Source organism: Manihot esculenta, chromosome 14 (assembly GCF_001659605.2).
Source record: "Manihot esculenta cultivar AM560-2 chromosome 14, M.esculenta_v8, whole genome shotgun sequence".
Lineage (NCBI taxonomy): Eukaryota > Viridiplantae > Streptophyta > Magnoliopsida > Malpighiales > Euphorbiaceae > Manihot > Manihot esculenta.
In genome coordinates this window covers 15,266,448-15,279,289 of record NC_035174.2, presented here as the reverse complement: position 1 = coordinate 15,279,289, position 12,842 = coordinate 15,266,448, and the positions used below count along the sequence as shown (strand labels likewise).

The following is a 12,842-nucleotide window of genomic DNA, read 5'->3' as shown; positions in this document are numbered from 1 at the left end:
TGCAATAATTATAACTTTACTAATATTTTATTACACAATAAAAATGAAATTTTTTACAATAATTTTAACTGTTATTAAATTATTGCCTAATAACATTAAAACAATAGTTTATTGTGACTATTTGCTTTTGATATTATATCTATTTTGATTTTTTTTTAAAGAAAAAAGAGAAAATAAGAAGGAGAGAAAAGATACATCAACTAACTTTAATACCAATTTTCCTCCCTCAAATCAAATCAAATTAAATTAAAATCTTTTTTGTCAAATTAAAATTTTTTTTGTTTTTCGTTAATGAAAAGCTTAATTATATTGCACATTAAATATAATTAAGACATGCACGGAAATCTTGATGATTTGAAATGTAATTTGATTATATTGAGACTTTCACTCTAGTTTGATAAAAATAATTATATGAGACATTAATAAATTTTAATTTAAAAATAAAATTCAAAATCGAACCGTTGTCGACGTCCATAGTCATTTTCAGAGGACCAAATAATTTTTTTTTTTTTTTTAAAAAAAAGAAAGGCAAAAAGACAAATCATTTCTTTCTAGATGATCTCGGGTGGTTGGTTGCTGAAGATATATGAGGTCCATCTCATCTCTAATTCAACAAACTCCCCACCGTGTTCAATTCTCTCTATATTCTCTTCTTCACAGTGAATCATTAAACTCTCTCTTTCTCTACTTTCAGAGATGGAAAGCAAAGCAGAATTATCTCATTTAATTTTCCCTTACGTTAGAGTTTACAAAGATGGAACCATAGAAAGACTCGCTGGAACAGAAATTGCTCCTGCAGGCTTAGATCCTGAGACTGGTGTTTTATCCAAAGACACCATCATCATACCAGAAACTGGTGTCTCAGCCAGAATCTATCTTTCCAATTCATCGAAACCCCATCAAAAACTTCCTCTTGTAATCTATTTTCACGGCGGAGGATTTTACTTATCTTCCACTGCTGATCCCAAGTACCATCACAGCCTCAACAGAATGGTTGCTGAGGCTAAGATCATCCTGGTTTCAGTCAACTACAGGTTAGCCCCAGAGACCCCTCTTCCTGGTGCTTACGAGGACTCATGGGGTGCACTTGAGTGGGTGGCTTCTCATGCTAGGGAGCATGAGCCGTGGCTCGTTGATTATGCAGACCTTGGGAAGGTGTTCTTAGCAGGAGATAGCTGCGGTGCTAATATGGCGCATCATTTTGGGTTGAAGCTTAAAGATTCTGAACTGGGTAGAGAACTGAAGATTGAAGGAATTGCCATGATTAACCCTTACTTCTGGGGAAAAGATCCTGTGGGTGTGGAAGTAACTGATCATCAAAGGAAGTCAATGGTGGATGACTGGTGGATGTTCGTTTGCCCATCTTCTTCAGAGAAAGGGTGTGATGATCCTCTGATAAATCCTTTCATGGATGGAAATTCTCCAAGCTTTGAAGGGCTGAGATGTGAGAGAGTGATTGTTGTAGTTGCAGAGAAAGACATATTAAGGGATAGAGGAAGGATTTATTATGAGAAATTGGTGAAGAGTGGTTGGTCAGGGACTGCTCAGATTGTAGAAACTAAAGGAGAAGATCACATCTTCCATGTATTTGATCCCAATTGTGAGAATGCTAAGAACTTGTTCAAGCTTCTTGCTTCTTTCTTCAACCAAGCATAATATTTTTATTTTTAGCCTAGAATTGGGACACCGGATACTCAAATTTGTGTATACCGGAGACTATACTTTATATTATTGAACTAAATCAGACTAGGCAAGTTTTTATAATTTTAAATAAATTTCGCTTTCTAATATAAAAATATAATTAAATCACTATTGTTATATTATTTATTTAAGTTTTATTTATCGTATATATTTAACTTATAAGCACTAAATGAAATAAAAAAAATTCTGAACTAATTTATCATCTTTGAAAATTATAATGACCAGAAAGCTAACTTTAAAAAATATAAGAATATATGTAAATTTTACCAAATTACAAGAGCTGTAATTTTTCCTATTAGCTTATTATGATTGTTTTAACTAGAATCAAAATCCCAATTCAATTATGGTTTTTGTTATTGTGATTGTTATTAAAATTATAAGAGAACTCTCTAAAAGAAGAGTTTGGTTCTCTCGGTTTGATCACTAAGCAAAGAGTTCCTCTATCATCTTTGGTAGAGGAAGATCTTCTGAGTTTTTTTACTCCACTTCGTGTTAGTTTCTCCTCACCACGTCATTAGTGTAAGCTTGTAGATCTTTGGTTTTTCATATGACTTTGCTTCAACGATGAGGAAACTACTGCTAAGGTCTACTGGTGAAGCTCTCTTTAGAGAAGTTTTGTATATGGTGTAAGGATCTACTCGTTTCTTAAAAGGAGACTTGCATGAGATGATAGTGGTGATTAGAGTTGTGTACAGTTCTTGGAGATTTCAAACCGAATCTTGGAGATTTCAAACCGAATTGAAGAATAGCGTCTAACTGAATCGAAATTGAAAAAGAACGGATGATGTAGAAATTGAATTATATTAACTAAATTTATTTAATTATTTAATTTTAGTTCTAATTTTTTTAAAGAACCGTATTAAAATTATATCGAAACCGTATTGAATTAAAACTGAACCGGAACCTACCAAATAACCGATTTATAAATATATATATATATATATATATATATATAAATAATTTATACTTATATTATAATTGCAATAAATAATTTCAATAATACATTTTATATTTTATATAGTTTCAATAAAATTACATACATATAATTATAATATTATTTGATTATTAAATATTTATTACTATTTTATTTAATCAATATAGTTAGTTGATTATAATTTCTTCTATTTAAATATGTTATATATATATATAATATATTAATAGAATTATATTATTAAAATATAAATTGTTAAAATAATTATATATATATATATATATATAATTATTATATATATAATGAATTAATTAGTTAAATTATACTTACTATAAATATTTAATAATTGATTAATAATTAAAAATATAATAATTTTATATTATTATTACAAATATATATATATACTACCTCAATATTAATATAATTATACTAATAGAATATAAATTATTAAAATAATTATATATAAATTGATATTTATATATATGTACTTATAATTATATATTATTAGTATATATATAATTACTATATATTTTAGTCACTAATTAATTATTCAAGGTTTATAAAGGTATAATTCAAATAATTTAATTCATTAATAATACTTACACACTATTTCCATATTAATAAAATTTATATTAATAGAATATAAATTATTAAAATTAATTATATATACATATATTTACTTGTAATTGTTATTATTATTATTATTATTATTATTATTATATATATATATATATATATATATAATTATTATATATATATATATATAATTATTATATATATATATATATATATATAATTATTAACTAGATTATATAATAATAAAATATAATTTAATAAAATTAAAAATAAATTAAATTAAAATAATTATTACTATTTAGAAAAAAATTATTAAGTTAAACTATAAAATTTTAAATACTATCACTACAAGAATTTAAGAAATTACCAACTTGATATTCCGTTAGTGGAAATTTTTACTAACGGATCTGTTGCGGATTCATTCCGTTGAGAAAATCCTCGTTGGTAAATTAGTCACTAACGGAATTTGTATCCGTTAGTGATACTAACGGATCACCAACGGAAATTTCCGTTGGTGACACTATCGGATCACCAACGGAAATTTCCGTTGGTGACACTATCGGATCACCAACGGAAATTTCCGTTGGTGACACTAACGGATTTCTTGGTTAGTAATCCGTTAGTGAATAAAAATGGACACCAACGGAAATTCTGTTGGTAATCCGTTGGTAAATCATAAAATTGCATTTCATACATTATGCACCTGTTATGCACCTGTTATGCACCTGTTATGCACCTGTTATGCACCTGTACCTGTACCCTGTACATTCATATACATCCATCATCATCCTTCATCATACTGGACAATAATAATACTATAAACGTAAAAAACTAAATTACTCATTAAAATATATTTAAAACTTAAAGAATTTGTACTACAATTATAATTTGAAATAAAAATTATCAACTGGTTGTAACAAAAGATACATACTAAACTAGCTAGCTCATTATCTGTATCATCATCACTGTCTGTATGATGATCACCAATAATAGGGGCATCATCATGCCGCTGCTGTGGAGACGGAGCTGGAGGTGCCCTAGGAGCAGATGTCTGAGTGGATATCCCAATACCCTGTTGTGCCATCATCCTATGCATAAACGTCTGCAACTCGTCCAGCACTGTGGTAATTCGACCATTCTCTGTCTCTAGCCGATCAATTTTATTCTGCATCCTGTTCATTGCTTCAATTGCAGGAGGATCCACTGGGGGTGCAGACGTGTATGAAGCAGAACAATGAGATGGCTCATAAAAATATGCTGAAGTCTGGGATCCTAACCCATAAACTTGACTCTTTTTCTGCCCGCCAACCACTTTGTAGTATAGCTGGGCCTCATTTATGGGCGTCGGCTCATTGCTTCCCTCCTGTTCCTGTGTTGCAGCCTCCTTCAGTTGTACGTATTTATCCTGCATTATAAATTTAAAGTAACGTATTAGTAAAAAAATTTAAGTAAATGAAAATTGTTAATAACTACATTTAATATCAACTTCGTAACGACCCGAAAATCGGACCGCTACCGGCGCTAGGATCCGGGTCGGCTTAAGGCCGCCGGGACCCATAGCAAGCCCAACATACCTCCTGAATACCTGTTTAATCCCATACATGATCAACACATACATAAAAATTTTGAACTTTTACATTCATTCACCACACTCAACCTGTGCATACACAACTCATAATCATCATTCCCCTCATTGGAGTCCTCAACTATGCTCCAATGGGAAATATTCATTCATACATTAAGTTTGGTTTTCATAAAATATCATTACATTTGATAGATCATGTATTAAAAGGGATAAACCACATACTAGGGTCAAGCACCACTCTAATCCTCAATAACATCATTACATTACATAATTATTCCATACTATTCATTACATTACTGTACTAAAAATTACAATTCAACATCTATCATGTCCACCACTAGCTATTACATGACCACAACTGTACTCTAGCTGACCTCCTAGTCTATCCCGTACCTGCAAACCTGGGGAAATAGGGGAGTGGGGTGAGCTACTAGAGCCCAGTGAGCAGAATAATAAAACATAGTATTTAAAACATATGATAACATGGAATGCATCACAGCACAAACAAATCACATCAAGGATGAACTTGTCACCAGTTAGCCCTCTATACTGTCTAAACATGCCAGGGACGTAGAGCAGGCACGCCTGGACTTCCATAGCATAACATACATATCCAATCATGCCGGGGGCATAGTGCAGGCCACACCCGGACTTTCTCTTACATTGTGCCAGGGGCGTAGAGCAGGCACGCCTAGACTTCCATATCATATCATCATATCATAACATATGAGGGCTAATGGATCATTCAACATTCATCCACATCAACAACATAATATGCAATGCAACATATTCGTGGATTCTAATGCAAGCACCCTAATATATCTCATGGCATTCATGATGCGTGAATCATGCTAAAACTTTCATTATTTGCTTTAAAACGTAGAGAGTTATTCCACTCACCTCTGGCTAGCTCTAAAAGACACTGAAGCAGCTGACTCACTGCTGGGGGCCTCGGTTCCTCGGGTCCGAACCTACACAGGTGGACTCAAATGAGGGACCAAACATACATAAACATGACTCTAAAATACTCCCCAAAAACCCCCTAAAACACCTTAAAACAATCATAGAAATCATGCAAAGGAAGGCTGGACAGGGCACTTTCGGTGGCAGGTTCGGCGGCCGAAAGTCCCTCCAGAGCCGAAAGTCATGCACCTTCGGCGGCACTTTCGGCGGCCGAAGGTTCCCTCCAGAGACGAAACTCATGCATGTTCGGCAGCATCTTCGGCGGCCGAAAGTCCCTTCCAGAGCCGAAAGTCCACTTTCGGGGGCAGGATTCGGCAGCCAAAAGTTGGCCTCCACAGGCAGGTTCGACGGCCGAAAGAGCCTTCGGCTGCCGAACCTGGGTCCTCCCAAAGTGGCAGAACCCAGCCTTTCTCATGCATAAACGCCTCCCAACTCATTCAATCATGCATTTTCCTATTCTACAACATGCATACTCAAGCATATAAGCTCCTAGGGGCTTCAAACTATCCTAAACCCCAACTACAACACATCAAACACATATGAACAACCCACATTGCACAATAACTCAACATAAACCCATGAACTCAAAAATAACCTAGCATGCATTTCTACCCCATGAATCAACTTAGAACTTGCTTAAACATACAATGAGCTCAAGATCGACCCTTACCTCTTGAAGATCTAGAGAGAGTGTGACCTAACTCGGAGATTTGGGGAAGATGGGTTCCTGAGGTCTCCAAGCTTCACAACTTCGATCTAAGCTCGAAATCTTCAAAAACCAAGTTAAAATCCATAAGAAATCATGAAAACTCGAAGGAAGAAGCTCAAAATCAACAAGGGACGGCGGAGAGCTCACCTTGGCCGAAAATGGGGAGAAAAGCTCGCTCGTTTCGGACAAGGGACCCCTTTATAGGTGGCTGGCCAGGCCACTTTCGGGGGTCTAACGTGCCTCCGCATGCATGCCATATTCGGCGGCCGAACTTAAGATTCGGCGGCCGAACCTGGACTTTCCTCACTTATGCCTTTGGGGGCCTAAAGTGCTCCCGAAACGCATGCATGTTCAGCGGCCGAACCTGAGTCTTCCTCTCAAGACTATTTTCATTCAAAACTTAATTTCTTTCTTGCTTAAAACCATAAAATACATTAAAACATTTTATGAAAACATGATTTTTCCCTTCTAGAGGTTTCCGACATCCCAGATTCCACCGAACGGTAGGAATTCCGATACTGGAGTCTAGCCGGGTATTACAAACTTACATAAATAACTTTTGACCTCGCATCAACAAACTCCTCTGTCTCCTTTCTCTTATGTGTGGCCTCAAAAAACTCATGAGGATGTGGTTCTCTGCCTAGTCTTTCTCTCTGTTACCAATTATAAGAAGTGTATCATTTATCATCGAAACAAAATATTTATAAGAAGATAAATATAAAATAAAAATTTTTACTAATACCATCCTCCGCTGGTGGGTATACTGTGAAATAGATCCGCATGCATGCCTGGAAATGCCAGATCCTGACCCTCCAGCCTCACTGCGCCTATTGGCAGAAAACTTGTCACACTTCTTTTTGTATTCAGAAGTGTTCCAAGTTTTCTGCCACTTCCTCAAAACAGAATCTGGTGTAGCCAGATTCTTCGTCTTCCCTTTCCTGATTTCCTACATTAAGCCTCTGTATCTCTCAACTGCCTTTTTCTGCCATGTAATTTTGACCAAGTTATTAATTGCTTGGTCCCATATGAAGTATTTCTGCAAAAGATTAAAGTATATGAGTAGTTAGTAATTACTCATTTCATATTATACGTCAAAATGCTAAAAGAATTACGCATCACCTTGAATTCCTGCCAATAAAACTCCTTGGTGTCATTTGGCACTATTTTCCAACAGTGCCCTTCCGCGACCAATCTTTCTTTTATTATCAGAGTAATCCTGCGACTGCACATCTCCAACGGATGTAAACTACATGAACAACCGTGATTAGTATAGGGTAACATTGAAATTAATTGTAATTAAGAAATAATTAAGTATTACTTGTTATTAATGAGTGAAATGGTCTGTCGGAATGACTGTGTGCCGCCTACAGCAGTGGTCGATTCCGCTGATGCTGGAGCAAATGATGGAGCAGATGATGGAGTAGATGCTGATGCAGATCCTGACCCTCTATCTGATGCAGTAGCAGAAGTGGATGCAGGTTGAGGTGAATGTGAATGTGATACCGCAGGTCGTGGAGCTGGAGTGGGACGGTGAGGACAATGAGTGTGACGGTGAGGAGGTGGAAGGGGACGGGTAGGCAATGCATTGGTACATGGTGGAATTGGTGGACCTGATCGATCCCTATGACATGGCTGTACACCGGATGCAAGTGGTACCCATATCTGAAGCTCCCTATCCCCAAGTCCCGTTGATGCCTGTGGTAACTGCGACTCATGCTCTTGTCCGTCATCTGCATTCGCCTCCTCTTGGCTTGTACTAGAAGGAAGTCGAACCGGTCCTCTGGGCTGCTTAACCCTTCCACGTCCCCTCATCTGTGAACAAATTAAAAATAATCAATGCAAAAATAATATAAAGTTCATAAACATTAAATTAAAAACATACAAATGTAGTAAGTTACTCACTGAGAAGTAATGGAAATATACAACTCCAAACTGATTTACAATATAAATTAATTTAGTCTGATTCATACGAATCGCACTCATTATCACCATCTGCATCTGCATTAGAATTAGGGTCACTAAGAAAATCATCTTCATCTGTCGAAACATCATCATGAATCTCAGTCATTCCTCTACTAGGATCATTCAGGCAGTGTTGAGTAATATCATCCAGATTTACTTCAGCTTAATCAATCTCATCCTCTTGAAAAGGTTCATATGTCTTTAAAGACGTTTCAGATACTTCAACAACGGGTCTACCTTTAACTTTCATCACAGCCCACCAATCATTTTTGTCACGATGCTTGCTCGGGTATGAAGCATAAAAGACCTGTGTTGCTTGAGAGGCTAATATAAATGGTTCGTACGTATTGTATCGACGCTTATTGTTGACATCGACTATTATATACTGTCTATGCACCTTGGTGCCCGTATTTGGTGTTGGATCAAACCAATCACATTTGAAAAGCACAATCCGCTTAATTGGTAACCCTGGATACTCCAACCGCAACACCTCAACCAACTGTCCATAGTAGTCACTTTCTTCAGAACTGTAATTACTCCCTTTTATACATACACCAAAATTCATTGACTTACTACTTGAATTTCCATTGATTGTCTTGAATTTACATCCATTAACACAATACCCATCAAAAGTTGTGACACTTCTGAGTGGTCCCTTTGAAAGATCTTGTATAAGTTGATTTTCTACATTGTTCTGCAACTCATGGGCATACTTGTAAAACCATTGGCCAAACTCTCTCTCCAGTTTTTCATCAACAGCTGTATCTATGATATTTGGTTGTGCCGATGTTACCTGCTCTATATAAATGCTATACATATAAATTAACAAGTAATGTTTAACAATATTGTACAATATAAGAGGTATTACACTATTAATATAACTAACAATACTTACTCAATATATGTTTTCATCTCTAGACAATTTAAGAGAATATATGTTTGAGCAGCTTGGATTTCATCTTCAGTCATATATCTCGATTTTCCGTTTTCGAGTGTTCTACTTGTGCATTTGAATATGCTTAATTTACCCAGTACATCATGATCAGAGACAAATTCATGCAAGTTGCGTGGAACCTTTTGATGTCTGGTCATTACATGCGCTTCAAAATAATGAGCAGAAAATGCACCTGCTTCTTCGACCAAGTAAGCATTACATATTGAACCTTCGACCCTTGCTTTATTCTTGACATTGTTCTTTAACTTTCTCAGGTATCTAGTGTGTGGAAACATAAATTAGAAATGTATACTGAGTAAATTATCATGCTGAGCAGTATACGTAAAGAATTAGTAAGTGTACCTCTCAAATGGGTACATCCACCGATATTGTACTGGTCCTGCAATTAATGCCTCATATGCAAAGTGTACTGGTAAATGTTCCATCGAATCAAACATACTTGGAGGAAATACTCATTCAAGCTTACAAAGGATCATAGGAATTTGTTCAATTAACTGTTGCATGTCCCAATTAGTAAGTGTAGTTGAAGTCTCTGAAGAAATTGCTAAGCTCTGTTATTGGTTGCCAAACATTATTCGGTAACAATTCTCTGAGAGCTATAGGAAGAATTCGTTGTATGAAAACATGACGGTCGTGGCTTTTCATACCAAAAAGTCTTAGCTTCCGACTATCAACACATCTCCCTAGATTGGAAACATATCCATAAGGGAATTTCAGTGTTTTAAGCCAATCACACAGTATCATCTTTGATTGCTTGTCCAAACAATAACTTGCTTTTGGATATTTTCCGCTAATTGGATCTTTCTTCAATTCTGGTCTCCTGCATATTTCATTTAAATCTTCCCTTGATTTTATATTGTCTTTTGTCTTCCCCTCAACATTCTTCATTGTATTAAAAATATTTTCAAATACATTCTTTTCAATGTGCATTACATCAAGATTGTGGCGAATCATGTTTGTTGACCAATATGGCAAATCCCACAGTATGCTCCGGTTACGCCAACCAGTTGTCTTTGAAAGCCGACTATTTATTTCATGACTGTCAATGTCTATTATCCACATATGTTTTAAGTTTTGAGGGGTTTTAAGGGTAGATGATGCATATTTAGAGTAGATTTAAAGTGTTTGGGTTTATGTACCCTTTATGGTAAATGCATGTTTAATGTGATGTTTGTTGGGGTTTAGGCTAGTTTTAAGCCCCTAAATGCTTGAGAATGTGTTTTTGCATGTTTATGCATGCTTAGGAGTGTTGTGTGTGAGTTTGGAAGGTTTGGGAGGCAAATGTGTATGTGAGGCTTGAGTTCTCCCATTCTGGAAGAACTCAAGTTCGGCAGCCGAAGCCATGTTCGGCCGCCGAACCTGCCTATGGTGGCATGTTTTGGCCGCCTAAACTCGCCCCCGAAAGTTGGACTTTCGGCTCTGGAGGGGAGTTTCGGCCGCCGAACCTGCCGCCGAAAGTGCATGAGTTTCGGATCTGGAAGGGACTTTCGGCCGCCGAAGGTGCCTGAGTTTCGACTCTAGAGGGACTTTCGGCTGCCGAACCTGCCTGTAATACCCGGCTAGACTCCCGTATCAGAATTCCTACCGTCCGGTGGAATCTCGGATGTCGAAAACCTCTAGAAGGGTAAAACCATGTTTTCATAAAATGTTTTAATGTATTTTATGGTTTTTAGCAAGAAAGGAAATGAGTTTTGTATGAAAATAACCTTGGAGGAAGACCCAAGTTCGGCCGCCGAACCTCAGGTTCGGCCGCCGAACATGCATGCACTTCGGGAGTGCTTTAGGCCCCCGAAGGCATAAGTGAGGGAAGTCTAGGTTCGGCCGCCGAACCTTATGTTCGGCAGCCGAACATGGCATGCATGTGGAGGCACGTTAGGCCCCTGAAAGTGGCCTGGCCAGCCACCTATAAAGGGGTCCCCATGTCCGAACGGGTGAGCTTTTTTCCCCATTTTCGGCCAAGGTGAGTCCTCCACCGTCCCTCATCGATTTTGAGCTTCTTCCTTCGAATCTTCATGATTTTCTTATGATTTTTCACTTGATTTGAAGATATTTGAGCAAAAGAGCAAGTTTTGAAGCTTGGAGACTAAAGAGTTGATTTCTCCCTATCTCCAAGCTAGGATCGTCTTTCCTCTCGATCTTCAAGAGGTAAGCTTAGATCCAACCTTCCTTGTATGTTTTAAACAAGTTTTATGAAGATCTTTGGGGTAGAAATGCATGTTTAGGTTATTGTTGAGTTATGGGTTTATGTTATGCTTATGAGCAATGTGGGTTGTTTGATGTGTTTTGGTTGGGGTTTAAGTTAGTTTGAGACCCCTATATGCTTGTTGGCTTGAGTTTGCATGTTGTAAACTAGGTAAATGCATGATGGAATGGATTGGGAGGCATTTGTGCATGAAAGAGGCTGAGTTCTGCCCTTTGGAAGAACTCAGGTTCGGCAGCCGAAGGGACTTTCGGCCGCCGAACCTGCCTGTGGAGGCCAACTTTTGGCTGCCGAACCCTGCCCTCGAAAGTGGACTTTCGGCTGCCGAACCTGCCTGTGGAGGCCAACTTTTGGCTGCCGAACCCTGCCCTCGAAAGTGGACTTTCGGCTCTGGAAGGGAGTTTCGGCCGCCGAAGGTGCCGCCGAACATGCATGAGTTTCGTCTCTGGAGGGAACCTTCGGCCGCCGAAAGTGTCGCCGAAGGTGCATGACTTTCGGCTCTGGAGGGACTTTCGGCTGCCGAACCTGCCGCTGAAAGTGCCCTGTTCAGCCTTCCTTTGCATGATTTATGTGATTGTTTTAAGGTGTTTTAGGGGGTTTTTGGGGAGTATTTTAGAGTCATGTTCATGGATGTTTGGTCCCTCATTTGAGTCCACCTGTGTAGGTTCGGACCTGAGGAACCGAGGACCCCAGCAGTGAGACAACTGCTTTAGTGTTTTGTCAGAGCTAACCTGAGGTGAGTAGAATAAACACTTATGTTTTAAAGCAAATAAATATAGATTTGAGCATGTTCATGCATCACGAATGCCATGTGATATTCTAGGTTGTTTGCATTAGAATTCACAAATATGTTGCATTGCATAATTTGATGATGATGTGGATGGATGTTGGATGATCCTTAGTCCTCAATATGATACGATGTAATATGATACGGTATGGTATGGTATGGAAGTCCGGTTGACCCATTCTACGTCCCGGCACTATGTAAGAGAAAGACCGGTTGACCCATTCTACGTCCCGACACATTGGAATGTTATGATATGTTATGTTTAAGAGAAAGTCCGGTTGACCCATTCTACGTCCCGGCACCTTGGAATGTAGAGGACTATTGGTGACAATACCATCCTTGATGTGATTTGTTTGTGATGTGCTGCATTTCATGAAAGCATGAAATTTAAATTGAATATTTATTTATTCTGCTCACTGGGCTTTATAGCTCACCCCTCTCCCTTAACCCCCAGATTTGCAGGTACAGGGTAG

At 37.5% G+C, this 12,842-nt stretch overlaps 1 protein-coding gene across 1 annotated transcript; it reads left to right on the top strand.

Moving 5' to 3' along the window:
* Positions 1–606: 606 nt before the first annotated feature.
* On the top strand, positions 607–1,781 carry LOC110600406 (probable carboxylesterase 2). The gene has a single exon (XM_021737254.2). The coding sequence runs from the start codon at positions 697–699 to the stop codon at positions 1,654–1,656; it is 960 nt and encodes a 319-aa protein (XP_021592946.1). The 5' UTR covers positions 607–696; the 3' UTR covers positions 1,657–1,781.
* Positions 1,782–12,842: the final 11,061 nt, after the last annotated feature.

What these genes read in the sequence shown, in the direction of transcription:
- LOC110600406 (XM_021737254.2), top strand. Translation starts at nt 697, where the DNA reads ATGGAAAGCAAAGCAGAATTATCTCATTTAATTTTCCCTTACGTTAGA.